This window comes from Zeus faber (genome assembly GCF_960531495.2).
Source record: "Zeus faber genome assembly, chromosome: 19".
In the NCBI taxonomy this organism is placed as follows: domain Eukaryota; kingdom Metazoa; phylum Chordata; class Actinopteri; order Zeiformes; family Zeidae; genus Zeus; species Zeus faber.
The window spans coordinates 21,974,647-21,990,800 of NC_137206.1; the positions used below are offsets into that span (position 1 = coordinate 21,974,647).

General features: G+C 45.6%; 2 protein-coding genes across 2 annotated transcripts; both read left to right on the forward strand.

Moving 5' to 3' along the window:
- The first annotated feature begins 1,750 nt into the window (after positions 1-1,750).
- rpl22l1 (ribosomal protein L22-like 1) lies at positions 1,751-5,497 on the forward strand. The gene is made up of 4 exons (XM_080019837.1): positions 1,751-1,795; positions 4,128-4,241; positions 4,712-4,833; positions 5,109-5,497. Exons 1-4 carry the CDS (start codon positions 1,787-1,789, stop codon positions 5,251-5,253), a joined length of 390 nt encoding a protein of 129 aa, XP_079875963.1. The 5' UTR covers positions 1,751-1,786; the 3' UTR covers positions 5,254-5,497.
- Positions 5,498-11,296: 5,799 nt separating this feature from the next.
- LOC307245038 (putative cationic amino acid transporter) lies at positions 11,297-15,873 on the forward strand (the record flags this gene model as incomplete). The annotated part of the gene is made up of 7 exons (XM_080020448.1): positions 11,297-11,597; positions 11,685-11,921; positions 12,273-12,490; positions 12,919-13,065; positions 13,334-13,542; positions 13,888-14,687; positions 15,488-15,873. The coding sequence occupies 7 exons, from the start codon at positions 11,297-11,299 to the stop codon at positions 15,871-15,873; spliced, it is 2,298 nt and encodes a 765-aa protein (XP_079876574.1).
- Positions 15,874-16,154: the final 281 nt, after the last annotated feature.

The following is a 16,154-nucleotide window of genomic DNA, read 5'->3' on the forward strand; positions in this document are numbered from 1 at the left end:
AGTTTGCCAAATGCAATATTAAGTTCACACTTGCCTCCTTTTGGGCTCATCTCTTGTTGAAGGAATACTTTTTTTATCTGTTACATTTATGGGTGGGGCAGCGACAATATTAAGGGGCAGTCACTGGGCAGTAAAATAAGGTCAGTAACTCAACTGCCAATGATTAACCAGATTATATCAGGAAGTGTTTGGACCCAGTGGACTCATGTCTGCTTTGTAGCCCGTTTATTCTTTGGCTAATTATTTTTCATAACAAAAAATATCTTGGTCCCTTGTAGATAATAAAATTCATTATGCTTCAGTGGGGGAAAACTGGTCATCACTCCTAGTTATAAAACTCAAAATTTTAGTCAGACATACTTGGTGTTATTAACACGTTTCTTGATTGGTTTGTTCTTTTATTTCATTTAACAATTGGATATATCTTTCATATAATTGATTAGGGTCTAATCATATGCAGATTATGGAAGTATATTCAAGACTACAAAATGTTTAATAGTGAATTGAATATTGATGCCATTACTGAAATTCAATCTATTTGCATTTAAATATGACTTTTCTAAATATATGCAGTACAATATTTGGCCATCAAAACTTACCAAAACATTTTTTGTGGTAGTGTTAAAAAAGTGATTGGTATAATATAATGGAAAAATAAAATGATCTATGGATTATTTTCTAGAATGAGGTTCGCTGAATATTAATATGACTTAATGGTTTATTAGATTAGAAACTCCAAAATAGTTGTACGTAATGCACAGTCTTCTATATTAGTAAACTAATATTGAAAGACAATATTCAACAATTTCATTAAGAGCCTGAAAAAGTAGTAGACAGGATGTTTTTACAAGGAATTTATATTTATATAAACTCATATCTCAGAATATAAACTGTACAGTGTAATTGACAGGATTGAGTTGGTAAAGATTTAGTCAATGACTTTTTTTTTTTGTTATTTAATCCTGATCATACCATCAGTGCAATCCTACACCAAATAAAGGTCACGAAAAAAAATACATTATCATACCATTAATATACCAAGCTATCATCTATAATGACTAATTATGAGGTCGACAAAACTGTCATGATTATGACGTAATACGCCATAATCGTGACGTAGCCTATTATGACATATACTGCAATTCATTGTTCATCTTTTATCTGGCGGGCTTAGATGAATTCCAAAATTAACTACTTAACTGACCTTTATATATGTGTAGCAGCGTTGGCAATAATACAAGTTTCATGCTTGTGATCATGTTACAAATTAGACGATTAATAGCTGGAAATGACGTCATTCCGCGCGATTAAAAACCAGAAGATCAGTGCGTTGAGCGGGAGATTACTTTACATTTTCCCATTTTTCGCTTTTTAAATGTTATTTTTCTGAACTTAGATTTTATTTTTCTTGTCCATTTATATTTGCATTAAAAGGGAGTTTCTTCCCATTTTTTTTGCAGCAACAGCAAGTAATGATGGATAATAATAATAATAATAATAATATCATATAAAAATAATAATCCAAGGACCAGGATAAAAGTTATCACGATAACACGACACTGACCGTATCGGTTAAAACATTCAATTGGCGATGTCAAATGAACTAAACGGATCGATTCGGTCAGAAATAAAACGCTTAAATACAAAAGCAGGAGAATAATAAAAACAAAAGTCCCCAAATTCGGGCGGAGCTTTTTGGATGACGTATCATACTTGAACGCAACTTCCGCTTCCGGGTCTCGCGCTCTCTCTCTCTCTCTCTCTCTCGCCAGCCCGTGAAATCAAGATGGCGCCGGTATGTGTTTGGCTCTGCCGAAGTTCATTTTTAATAACATAATGTTGTTGGTTATGAATATTTTTCAAAACACCTCCTAATATGTGGCTCCGACTTCGTTCGCCTTGCCCACCGTTAAAGGTTTAAACGTTGGCGTACGCGGTTAGCTGTTAGCATGTTAGCTCGGACACCTAGCGCTCCACGTGTGGGTTTCTACGCCAACTCACTGCTGAGGCGTATGACATAAGTTCTACATTTATTTGTATACATACGCTGCTCAAAAAAAAATAAAGGGAACACGTAATCATTACAATTCCACTCCAAGTCAATCACACTTCTGGGATATCAACCTGTCCAGTTAGGAAGAAACACTGATTGTGAATCCGTTTAACCTGCTGCTGTGCAAATGGAACAGACAACAGGTGGAAATGAGAGGCAATGAGAAAGGCAACCCATGTAAAGGAATGGTTCTGCAGGTGGTGGCCACAGACCATTTCCCTGTCCTCACCTTTTCTGGCTGATCTTTGGTCACCTTTGCATTTTGCTAGTGCCCTCACCACTAGAGGTAGCATGAGGCGGTGTCTGCAACCCACAGACGTTGCTCAGGTCGTGCAGCTCATCCAGGATGGCACATCAATGCGCGCTGTGGCAACAAGGTTTGCTGTGTCTCCAAGCACAGTGTCTAGAGCATGGAGGAGATACCAGGAGACAGGCCAGTACACCAGGAGACGTGGAGGGGGCCGTTGGAGGACAACAAACCAGCAGCAGGACCGCTATCTGCTCCTTTGTGCAAAGAGGAACAGGAGGAGCACTGCCAGAGTCCTACAAAATGACCTCCAGCAGGCCACTAATGTGCATGTTTCTGCTCAAACTGTCAAACAGACTCCATGAGGGTGGTATGAGGGCCCGCCGTCCACAAGTGGGGCCTGTGCTCACAGCCCAACACCGTGCAACCCGATTGGCATTTGCCAGAGATTGGCAGATTTGCCATTGGCGCCCTGTGCTCTTCACAGATGAAAGCAGATTCACACTGAGCACATGTGACAGATGTGACAGTCTGGAGACGCCGTGGAGAACGTTCTGTCTGCCTGCAACATCCTCCAGCATGACCGATTTGGCGGTGGGTCAGTGATGGTCTGGGGTGGGGGGGGGCATATCCTTGGAGGGCCGCACAGACCTCCATGTGCTCGCCAGAGGTACCCTGACTGCCATTAGGTACCAGGATGAGATCCTCAGACCATATGCTGGTGCAGTGGGCCCTGGGTTCCTTCTGATGCATGCCAATGCTCGGCCTCGTGGCTGGAGTGTGTCAGCATTTCCTGCATGACGAAGGCATTAATGCTATGGACTGGCCTGCACGTTGCCCAGACCTAAATCCAATCGAGCACCTCTGGGACATCATGTCTCGTTCCATCCAGCGACGCCACGTGGCACCACAGACCGTCCAGGTGTTGAGTGATGCCCTGATCCAGGTCTGGGAGGAGATCCCTCAGGAGAACATCCGTCATCTCATCAGGATCATGCCCAGATGTTGTAGGGAGTGCATACAGGCACGTGGAGGCCACACACACTACTGAGCCTCATTTTGAATTGTTTTGAGGAATTTCCACCGAAGGTGGATCAGCCTGTGATCGGATTTTTCCACTTTTATTGAGTATGATTCTGAATCCAGACCACCATGGGTTAATGATTTTGATTTCCTTTGATCATTCTTATGTTATGTTCTCCACGCATTCTACTATGTAATGAATAAAGATTTTCAACTGGAATATTTCATCCGAGATCTAGGATGTTGTTTAGGTGGTCCCTTTATTTTTTTTGAGCGGTGTATATTTAACATTTTTACACATTTCTTTACAATTATGTAATACATATTTAAGTATAATGAAACGCATAATATATATATAATATATATTTTTTTATTTTTTAAATATCCCTTTCACCAAGCGTATACAGCCTCTCCGCAGGCCCCTTAAAAATTAGGCATCATCTAGTCTTAATTTTATCATAAATATCTTAATATGGTTTTATTTATCCATATATTGGCCAAATTATTCAATTTCTTCTGTTTGATATTTGACACCCTGAATACATTCAGCCTCTGTAATAGTGTGACATTTGGGTTGTGGGATTTGCATCTATTTAATGTAAGTGTTGAACCACATAACAGGTCCTTGGCCTGAGCTGAAGCTGTCAGGGTTCCTGACAGTCATGTGTGCACACACAGATTGAGTTAAATTGTTGTTCTGTAGTTGCGAGGTATATTCTGTCAAGGGACGCGCTGCTAAGTAAAACCTGCTGATCGCTTCGCCGACTTGTGATTGTAATCGCTTCTCAACTTGTCTTGTGACAGATGAAACCCAAGAAGCACGCCGTTGTCAAGAAGGCCAAGAAAGGTGCTTCGTGGAAGTTCACGTTAGATCTGACCCACCCGGTGGAGGACGGCATCCTGGACTCTTCAAACTTTGTAAGGGTTATTAAGCGATAGTGAGCTTAAGTTAGATTTTCATTTTGGCATTCCCACATTTGAAGTTATGAAAGTCAATTAGAATAATGTTAAGAAGGGTGGTTCGCAGCAGCTGAGGATTTCCTTATAACCTGTTAAAATCCACTTTTAAATTGATGGTGTTTTGCAAAGTAGAAATGGATATAGTTTGAGAATTCATAGGAACCTGAATGAAGGTATACTTGGCACTCATTCTGCAATTTATAAATGTACATTTGTTGAAGTTGGGTTACAACAGATCTCAAGTAGGGGGGCGGGGGATTAACAGTTTTCACACTTAAACATTGACATTTAAATTTGCATGAAATTGTAACCCATTTACAGTCACCGACTGAGTGGCTAACCGTGAATATGAACTAGGGTTCCCTTCCCTAGCTCGACGAAAAACTAGGGTTCTCTTCCCTAGTGTGTCAATGTGCTCTGTCTAATAGGAAACCTTCCTAAAAGAGAGGATCAAGGTCAACGGAAAGACTGGAAACCTGGCTAACATTGTCCAGGTGAATCGGTTGAAGAACAAGATCAATGTCACGTCCGAGAAACAATTCTCCAAGAGGTGAGATGTAGTTATTGGTAGTGTTGGCTTATAGCTTTTGAAAATGTATGTCCTGTCTGCTGAAAGTCAATGAAAATGAATTAAGGTCTTTAAGGCAGATGATCCGCTGTGGCGACCCCTAACGGGAACAGCCGAAAGGAGTTTCGAAAGTCACAAAGAAAAAAAAAAAGATCTTGGTTTATTTTTTCACTGTCAATGTTGACTTTAAACAATGTTGCCAGGAACATTTTCTCTGCATTATAAGTGGAATTTTGACCTCCATCATTGACCAACAGGTATCTGAAGTACCTCACTAAAAAGTACCTGAAGAAGAACAATCTCCGTGACTGGCTGAGAGTTGTGGCATCTGACAAGGTGACATACGAGCTGCGCTACTTCCAGATCAGTCAAGAGGACGAGGAGTCCGAGGCAGATGAGTGAGGCTCTTTCTCCTGCGTGGGGCTGCACCCACCTGGGCTCCCAACACAGCTAACAACAAGACGGCTGTTTGTCAGTTCATGGCAGCGCAGGAACTGTGGATCGTGGAGTATAATGGAACCTTGTTAATGTTTGCCTTTGTAATTGCTCTGTAATGTTCAATCATGATGACATGCTTCCACATGGATAATGTGCCACTTTTGATTGGTTATACAGAAACTACAATAAACATAAAAAAACAACCATCTTCATCGACTCTTTATACTTTGCTGTCGTAGGACATGGATTGAATGGATTTAATACATGAGAACCTATACAACTCATTTTTTATAAATATTTTTACTGGAAAATGGTAGACCGTTTCCAACCTCCCTTTAATATACAGTGGGGCAAAAAAGTATTTAGTCAGCCACCAATTGTGCAAGTTCTCCCACTTTATGAGAGAGGCCTGTAATTTTCATATAGGTACACTTCGACTATGAGAGACAGAATGGGGGGAAATAATCCAGGAAATCACATTGTAGGATTTTTAATGAATTAATTGGTAAATTCCTCGGTAAAATAAGTATTTGGTCACCTACAAACAAGCAAGATTTCTGGCTTTCACAGACCTGTAACTTTTTCTTTAAGAGGCTCCTCTGTCCTCCACTTGTTACCTGTGTTATTAATGGGACCTGTTTGAACTTGTTATCAGTATAAAAGACACCTGTCCACAACCTCAAACAGTCACACTCCAAACTCCACTATGGCCAAGACCAAAGAGCTGTCAAAGGACACCAGAAACAAAATTGTAGACCTGCACCAGGCTGGGAAGACTGAATCTGCAATAGGTAAGCAGCTTGTTGTGAAGAAATCAACTGTGGGAGCAATTATTAGAAAATGGAAGACATACAAGACCACGGATATTCTCCCTCGATCTGGGGCTCCACGCAAGATCTCACCCCGTGGGGTCAAAATGATCACAAGAACGGTGAGCAAACATCCCAGAACCACACGGGGGGACCTAGTGAATGACCTGCAGAGAGCTGGGAGCAAAGTAACAAAGGCTACCATCAGTAACACACTACGCCGCCAGGGACTCAAATCCTGCAGTGCCAGACGTGTCCCCCTGCTTAAGCCAGTACATGTCCAGGCCCGTCTGAAGTTTGCTAGAGAGCATTTGGATGATCCAGAAGAGGATTGGGAGAATGTCATATGGTCAGATGAAACTAAAATAGAATTTTTTGGTAAAAACTCAACTTGTGTTTGGAGGAGAAAGAAAGCTGAGTTGCATCCAAAGAACACCATACCTACTGTGAAGCATGGGGGTGGAAACATCATGCTTTGGGGCTGTTTTTCTGCAAAGGGACCAGGACAACTGATCTGTGTAAAGGAAAGAATGAATGGGGCCATGTATCGTGAGATTTTGAGTGAAAACCTCCTTCCATCAGCAAGGGCATTGAAGATGAAACGTGGCTGGGTCTTTCAGCATGACAATGATCCCAAACACACCGCCCGGGCAACAAAGGAGTGGCTTCGTAAGAAGCATTTCAAGGTCCTGGAGTGGCCTAGCCAGTCTCCAGATCTCAACCCCATAGAAAATCTTTGGAGGGAGTTGAAAGTCCATGTTGCCCAGCGACAGCCCCAAAACATCACTGCTCTAGAGGAGATCTGCATGGAGGAATGGGCCAAAATACCAGCAACAGTGTGTGAAAACTTACAGAAAACGTTTGACCTCTGTCATTGCAAACAAAGGGTATATAACAAAGTATTGAGATGAACTTTTGTTATTACATTACATTTAGCAGACGCTTTTATCCAAAGCAACTTACAATTATTCAAACACCGACGGACGCAGCCATCAGGAGCAATTAGGGGTTAAGTGTCTTGCTCAAGGACACTACAGCATGCTAGCAGGAGGAGCCTGGGATCGAAGCAGCAACCTTTAGATTACTAGACGACCAGCTCTACCTCCTGAGCTACCATCCCCCATCCCCCATTGACCAAATACTTATTTTCCACCATAATTTGCAAGTAAATTCTTTAAAAATCAGACAATGTGATTTTCTGGATTTTTTTCTCATTGTGTCTCTCATAGTCGAAGTGTACCTATGATGAAAATAACAGGCCTCTCTCATCTTTTTAAGTGGGAGAACTTGCACAATTGGTGGCTGACTAAATACTTTTTTGCCCCACTGTAAGTTTAATGATTCCAGGAACTATTTTACTTCCATTATGTTTTGTTCAATAGGTTCACACTACAAACCCCCATCGGCATGAATGGCAGGGGGACCTGACGGGCGCTGCAGGATTTTCATCCATTAGGCGTAGTGTGTTACCAATGGTTTTCTTGGTGACTGTGGTCCCAGCTGCCTTGAGATCATTATCAAGCTCCCCCTGTTTAGTTCTGGGCTGATCCCTCACCTCTCATTATCATTGATACCCCACGAGGTGAGATCTTGCGTGGAGCCCCAGACCGAGGGAGATTGACGGTCATTTTGTGTTTCTTCCATTTTCGAATAATCGCAGTTGTCTCCTTCTCACCCAGCTTCTTGCCAGTGGTCTTGTAGCCCATTCTGGCCTTGTGCAGGTCTACAATCTTGTCCCTGATGTCCTTAGACAGCTCTTTGGCCTTGCCAATGATGGGGAGATTGATTTATTCTGTGGACAGGTGTCTTTTATACAGATAACAAGTTGAGACAGGTGTCTTTTATACAGGTAACGAGTTGAGATTAGGAGTACTTTCTTAAAGCGGGAGGACTAATCTGTGGGAGCCAGAATTCTTTATGGTTGATAGGGGATCAAATACTTATTTCACTCAATGAAATGCAAAATAATTTATATATTTTATTTAATGTGATTTCCTGGATTTTCTTTTTGACATTCTCTCTCACTGTTATAATAAACCTACCAAAAATAACCACTAAAATTATAGAACGCTAATTTCTTTGTCAGTGGGAAAACTTACAAAATCAGTGAGAGATCAAATAGTTATTTCCTCCACTGTACTGTATCTTTTTAACACTTTTACCTGACAAAATGTGTTGCGTGCTCGCATTGCTGCGTCACTCAAATTAAACTAGGTGGCGCTAAAGCTTTTATTTCCCGTTGGCTGGTTGAAAAAAAAATCTATATATTTCTTAACCCTCTCCGAGTAGGATTCAAACCTCTTCGTTACCTTAAAATTGCTTTTACATGTGAATGTCTATACGTTGAGTGAAACTAATGATGGACATGCCTGTGCATTCCCTCACTGCGCATGTGTCCATAGTTTGTTTTCGTTAGGATGCCTGCACATGTCAATATGGGTGCCGGTGTTCAGCCTCCCGCCTGAAAACTGCAGCAGCCTATGTGTGCTTGTGTCTGGATGTGTGCCCGTCCTCTCATCTGTTGCAGATGAGGCTGCTCTGCCTCAGGAATGCTTCTTCCACCTTGCCCCCGTCTGGAAGGCGGCAGCTGACCCCTGGTTTGAATGTGAAGCTTGGTGCAATGCGCCCCTAAAGGACCACTTGTGTTTCTTAAAAACAGTTCTGCATTTCGTTTTTTTCCTGTGTTGTGAACCCCTGTCTGTACTGTTTGTGTGTGGGTGTTTCTGTTATTATTATGCAAGTGTCTGTACTTTAATGTGCATGTATAAGTTAGCATTCATTATGTTACAATGTCATTCATTCATGTCTGTCTAAAAATCAGTCCTCGGGTTGAATTTGTATCCTGCTACAAGCAAGAGGGGGGGGGGGGGCAAAAACCTATTATGATTACCCCAATTAAATTTGATTATTCCATTTAATTTAGTAACCCATTTATAAAAAATAAAAAAAGTGAAAAACAAAGATTTTGATGTAGTCAGATTGTATTTGCAATCTGACTACACCACCCTAATCATGAAATAACCTACTTGGAATCTATTTAGAAAATACAGAAATTTACTGATGAAATCACAGTTTAGTTTTTTGAAAACAAAACTTAGTTATTGCAATGTTATGATGAATAAAGCTTCTTTACTAATTTTGCCGTTCCATCCCAAAGAGCATGTTTTCTTAATTATTTTCCCTGGGAAATGCTCGATCAATGTATTAAATTCAACAGCCAAAAAATAATAATTAATTCCACTTACTTAACAATTTTTTTAACCCTTCTGTAATAGGAATATTAGGAGGATGTTTAGGCTCTCATCCTCACAGCTTTTTTCTACTGGGTGATTAATAAATATGGTTCCAACCAGAAAAAAAAAACAAAGCTCTGCTTACACACACAGTTCACTATTGCACCCATTGTTGTTTGTCCCCCATTTTAACATCAGAATTTCACTCTTTCACAAGTGAATGTGGGATGAAGATGAAATTGGGTTTTTTCAAAACCCTCAGCAAAGCCCATTCTCTGTCATGTGTACTCACAATCACCCCCCCCCTCCCCCGACACAGACACACACACACACAACAGCCTAACAGATGCTAAATTCCCAGTGTTGCGGCTGCTTTACGTGTTCATAAGCGGAACGTAACTTGGTCACAGGTAATGCAGTCGCTTCCTCCCTAATTTGGCAGTCGCACACAGACCCTGTGCCCGGTCGCCGGTGATGAATAATGTATGTGACTGATCATATGGTCGGGTGTGAATTACTGATCTATCAGTCCCATCGCCCCGCGCCACTTCCTCCCAAGCCGGGACCCTGGCTTCACCTGTGGATGTGGAACAAGCGACATGCTCCTCGCAGGAACCACACAACAGTAAGTTCACTTTTTTTTTTTAGCTTGGCCCGCTGCGCCTTCCTCTGTCGCACTCGTCTCTCCTCTTGTCTTGCGTTGGAAGTCCAAAGTCGATCAGAGTCTGTCCTTTTCGTTGACCTTGAGAGGGTTTCGCCGAGACCACGTGAAGGTGATGGTTCCGTAGTATCTGCAGAACATAATTGTCCCCCTTCATCTCAATTTGCGTCATTTCAACCGTTTTCTTTTGCGCGTGCATGCGTGCGTGTGTGTGTGTGTGTGTCTGTGTGTGTGCGCAAGCGCAAAACCTAGTCAATGCACAGTGAAGAACATTCCACTCTGAACTCTTGAGTGTAGCTTTCCGTGGTGGAAGAAGATCTCCTGCGCTCATGAATGTTTAAGCGGGTCTCGCTCCGGCGACCGAGGAGAAGAGGGGGTGTGAGTCTGACCGACAGCCCGCACGACAACGAGGGCCTTTCCCATACGATGTGACACCGTCCCCTGTGTGGATTTATTGCCCCACCGTAATGCAAACGGCAGCCTCCACCCTGCCGGAGTCGGTCCCATCGCAGGACTGGTCAGCTGCTTTCTGTTGGGCGACTGACTGTATTGTCAGCCAGTTTTAGTGGGGCTTTCAACAAGTTATTCTCATGGGTTCGGGGGTCGCTACATTTGGAAAAGAAATGCAAAACCACCATATTCTTCAAATGATCCTCATCGATTTATAGAAAATGGTTGAAATGAACTGACGATGCATTTCTTGATAATATTCTCTCAGTTTTTATATTCTGAAATGCACATTTTTTATGGTGGTTGGTACTTTAAGTGCTACAGGTATTTCTGAAATGAATGTAATCGCTTACATGAATGTTTATTGATGTCCTTTAATGTAACTACAGTTCATTGCCAATCTGCATCAAAACATGGGCCACCGGTTGAATAGGCCTGTGCTATTTGTCAAAGCCAGAATATTGTTGTTGTCTGTGTTTATTTGGCCACAGTGGCTGGTACATACTGGTGTTCACCAGGCACTTTCACAACTTCACCAAATAGAATTTTAGAAAACACCGTTTGACTGGTCATCCTGCTGCTGGGGTGTTTCTCATCCTGCTGTTCACCAAATGAACATTCACCACTCTCATCTTCTTCCAGAATATATGCCCTGTGTTTGGAGAGTGTCCCCCGGAGGTGCCATACAACATCATTTACAAAAGGAGAGGAGATGAATAGAGGAATCACAATAAGAGGGAGAGACTTAAAAGGGATGACAAAAGGGTAGATAGAGTGAGAAACAGACGATAACACGCACACGCACACACACACACACACACACACGCACACACACTCACACACAGAAAGCCGTGATGGCGGGGTGGCTCAGCGGGGTGTCCTGGGGGAACGCCTGGCACAGCATGTACTCCAGGCTGCTGCGCACCAAGCCCGTCGGGGCCATGAGCCACGCCTCGGGCGACCTCACCGAACTCACCGAGGGGTCGGGGGTGGGCTTGGCCAAGGTCCTGACCACCATGGACCTGGTGTCTCTGGGGGTCGGAAGCTGCGTCGGCACAGGGATGTACGTGGTTGCCGGGCTGGTCGCCAAGGCGATGGCCGGGCCGGGGGTTATCCTCTCCTTTATCATCGCAGCGATGGCCTCCATACTCTCAGGTGAATCCTTAAAGCGTTAGTGCACAGACCGTGCTCCCGATGCTTTGCTGTGATCTTTACTGTGCTTCTCTCGTGTTTTCCACACAGGAGTGTGTTACGCCGAGTTTGGCGTGCGTGTTCCCAAGACGACCGGCTCGGCCTACACCTACAGCTACGTGACCGTGGGGGAGTTTGTGGCCTTCTTCATCGGCTGGAACCTGATCCTGGAGTACCTGATTGGCACGGCGGCGGGGGCCTCAGCCCTCAGCAGCATGTTCGACTCCCTGGCCAACCACAGCATCAGCCACTACATGATAACTCATCTGGGCACGCTTAGAGGACTGGGTCTGTGGGCTTTCAGAAATCACGGTTCATTTTCAACACTTGACTTTGTACTGTAACCGATTACTTGTACCGTCTCTTGTCGTCTAGTTTGCATATGTTTTATGGTTCAAAGCCCGTGAGTTGGTTTGTACCGTACCTTTGGACAACTGTAACATGCTCTGAGGTTGTTTAAAAGGCGGCTTCATCAAGGTTATATATTATTTGTCATTATTTTCAAAGACGTGATTGATGGTATCCGCGTGACTTGCCCTTTACTAGGCAAACAAATGGCATCCTTTATTAAACATGGAAGTGTGTGACTCACTTTTTTCATCGGCCTGTTTTTCAACTCTCACCCTCCTCTTCACCCAGGGAAGGGGGAGGACACGTACCCCGACCTGCTGGCCCTGTTCATCGCCCTGCTGGTCACGGGGGTCATAGCCCTCGGGGTCCGGAACTCTGTGGGTTTCAACAACGTCCTCAACGTGGTCAATCTGGTGGTCTGGGTCTTCATGATCATCGCCGGACTCTTCTTCCTCTCTGCCGGCAACTGGGAGGGAGGCAGGTTCCTGCCCTACGGGTGGTCGGGGGTGAGCTGCCGGGGGCCGAACTGTTTGATCCGTCTGCTCTTATCGTTGCAGTCAAAAGTGAAACACAAAAAACGTCATCGACTTTAAGCAGTGACTTGACAACCATCAATTGCAATGTTTCTCATTAAAGATTATCCTTAAACAAAGTGAGTGAGTGGCAGTTTGAGCCAGACTAGGCAGATACAGCTTGTTGCACAGGAACAGTCTCTTCAAGTGTAACACCAGCCATTCAATAGCATTACAAAGGAGTTGAGCCTTCAGTGTGAGACCGGTTGCCGAGATCGGAAAAGACCCCGAGAGTCGCATCTTATGTCAGTACCGCGCTCGAAATCCCCGCTTCTGCTTGTGCCGGGAGAACGTGCTTCAGCTGTGTGGAAGGAAGTATAATTGCATTTTTGTCGCCACAACGACCACTTCATTGCGTGCAGGTGATGAAGGGAGCGGCCACCTGTTTCTACGCCTTCATAGGGTTCGACATCATCGCCACGACGGGGGAGGAGGCCAAGGACCCAAACACCTCCATCCCCTACGCCATCACTGCGTCGCTGGTCGCCTGCCTCACTGCTTATGTGTCTGTACGTAAGAAGGCGCTCACGTTCACATGGGCGGTGGTGGGGAAAAGCACTCACATCATAGTGTGTAGCGTATACATTTTCCAGGGTTTTATTGACTCTTTAGCAAAAATTGCCAGTATCCACCCTAGCGTAGGAGACTAGAAACGGGAGGTTGTGCCGCTTCATTTTTTTTCGTAAGACTGAAGGTGACCCGCTGTAGCCAACGTTGCACTTTGGATGTAACGAGGTAATTACAATTACAGACTCCCTGTGTCCTCCCTCTCTGTAGGTGAGTGTGATCCTGACCCTGATGGTCCCCTATGACTTGATCGACGGCTCGGCTCCTCTTATGGAGATGTTCGCCGCGCACGGCTTCCTGTGGGGCAAGTACACGGTGGCGGCAGGCTCCATCGCAGGACTCACCGTCTCCCTGCTGGGATCCCTGTTCCCAATGCCCAGAGTCATCTACGCCATGGCCAGAGACGGCCTGCTCTTCAGGTTGGGACACAGCATGGAGTGTGTATGGACGTCCTGTGTATTAATTGATTGGTAGACTGTCAGGGATAGAGGTTCCACCCGCCCGTCATCCAACCATCCAGTCATTCATCCACCCATTTGTCAGCCCATGGAGTGCTGCATCCGTCGAGTGACCTCACCCAGATTCATGAAAACTAAAGGCTACCATCATCTGAACTTACTTTTGCGTCCCCAAAATTTGTGACAGTACTCTCACTAAGTTGACTTCTTGAGCTCACAAGCTGTGTGTGTGTGTGTGTGTGTGTGTGTGTGTGTGTGTGTGTGTGTGTGTGTGTGTGTGTGTGTGTGTGTGTGGTATATCTGCAGGTCCCTTTCGTATGTGTCTACGCTCACACACACGCCCACGGTGGCTTGCGTGGTGTCGGGAAGTTTTGCTGGACTCTTGGCCCTCCTCGTCAGCCTGAGGGATCTGATCGAGATGATGTCCATCGGCACCCTGCTGGCGTACACGCTGGTGAGCGTGTGCGTGCTGCTGCTGCGCTACCAGCCCGACGAGCACGTGGACATACACCAGTTCACCCCTGCTGAAGACGCAGGCGGCGGGAAGCATCAGCACCAGCACCGAGATGAGGCCGATCCCAGCAAGGACGACCAGATGCTGATCGGAGGAACCGGAACCGACCCCGACGGCTCCTCCTCCTATCACTCTGGCGAGACTGGGGTTGAGGGGGACGCCGCCGCCTTTCACACAGGCCCCGCCCCTTTCCTGAAAAGGCTGCTGGGAGGCCACTACTATACCTTGCAGGCGCAGCTGGCCATCCCAGACGTCTCTGCCCGGCCCACACCTGGCACCGGACGCACGGTGACCAGATGCACCCTCCTCCTTTTCGTTCTGTCGTTCCTGCTTTGGGCCACGGTCATTTTTGGCGTGGAGCAAGGGTCGGGGGCAGGGGCTGTCGTCTCCGGCCTCATGGCGACGCTGATGGCCGGCGTCATGGCCGCACTGCTGGCTGTGATTCTGCGCCAGCCGCAAAGTGGGCGGAAGTTGCCGTACATGGCGCCCGGTGTGCCCTTCGTTCCGGTGGCCGCTATATTGGTCAACAGTTACCTCATGCTCAAACTGTCTGCCCTCACGTGGATCCGATTTACTGTGTGGTGTTTCATAGGTGAGCAGGCGGTCACAACTGGTTTAGGAACTGTTAAGCCACTGACAAATCAGATGCTGAACTAGACATATTTATGATATATTATATTATACTAGATATATAGAGATATTTTGATATATATATATATATTTTTTTATATTCATGTTTTTCTTTGTTTTCTGCCGGTTTCTGAGCTATATTTAGTGGTGAAAGCTTGTTTTGCTTGTGTGGGCCTGCGACCAATAGCAGGGAATAGTATGTGCTTTAAGATGTGTTGCCAGACACTGTTCTTTGATCCCTCTGCAGTTGGTTGGCAGGTGAGGAAGAGAAGAAAGTTTCCTTATGAGTTCATGAGAATCAATAATCCTCTACTGCCAGCCCTCCACCCTCTCTCCAACCAACCCTCTCTATCCCTCTCTCTCCTCTCTATATTACCCGCTATCCAACCCGCTCTCTCTCCGCTCTCTCTATGTCTCTCTCTGTCCTCTCGATTAAATCAAATTGAAAGGGCTTTATTAACATGTAACATATGTTTACGTCGCCGGAGCAAGTGGAAAACAAAAAGTGAAGATGCATAATCTGTCAATATAAGCTCTTTCTCTCTAAACCCCCCTGTCTACCTATCTGTCTTGCTCTCTCCCCTCTCTCTTTCTCATAGCCACCCCTCCTTTCTCATCACTATCTCTTTCTGTGTGCGAGTGTGTATTTGCGGGCACGTGCGTGCGCGCTGCAGACCGCCAACACCGTCTCTGAATTCCCAATTTAAACAATGCCTCCTCCCTCGCAAAGTGGTGTTTTCACGCCGCTCCGTCCGTCCTCAGGTCTGCTGATCTACGCCTGCTATGGCGCGTGGCACAGCGCGCTGGAGCTCGGCGCCCGCGAGGAGCAGGCGCACGCCAGCTCCTACCAGCGCTTCGACGACCACCTCGACGACAGCTTCGCCCCCGACGACCTCCGGCCCCCGGGGCAGGAGGAGGGGCCCTACCAGGGGTGGTCCGCCCCGGAGGAGAGGGGCTACCACTACCCACAGGGCCAGCAGCACCGGGAGGAGGACCCCCGGCGGGGAGACGTGTATAACCAGAACCAGAATGAGGAGGAGGAGAGCGGGGAGCGCGGCTACCAGTCCGGACCGGCGAGCTGGTGCCCGTCCAGGAGCAGCCGGCCCAGAGGACAGGCCAATTACGGCTTTGAGGAAGAGGAGGATTGAGTCAGTAAGTCAGTCAGTCGGGCAGAAACGGGACATCTTGCGGTGGGCTGTACTGTCAGGGGAGAGGATGCACACTCTGCACGTGACACCACAACGTGACAGAAATACAAATCCAACGCAGGTATTTCAGACGGCATTTCCTGGCACAGCTACCAGTCGGTCACTTTGAATTGCATGCACAGCGGTGCATATACACCCGCAACGTCGCACAAGAAAAACCAAATCAATTGAGAAAAGTAGATTGTAATAATTATTTATTTGGGTGAGCCCGTCGTCAGGTG

Excerpts from the sequence above, each read along its gene's own strand:
- rpl22l1 (XM_080019837.1), top strand. Across the intron at positions 4,242-4,711 it reads TCCTGGACTCTTCAAACTTT|GAAACCTTCCTAAAAGAGAG; the intron begins GTAAGGGTTATT and ends TCTGTCTAATAG. Across the intron at positions 4,834-5,108 it reads GAGAAACAATTCTCCAAGAG|GTATCTGAAGTACCTCACTA; the intron begins GTGAGATGTAGT and ends ATTGACCAACAG.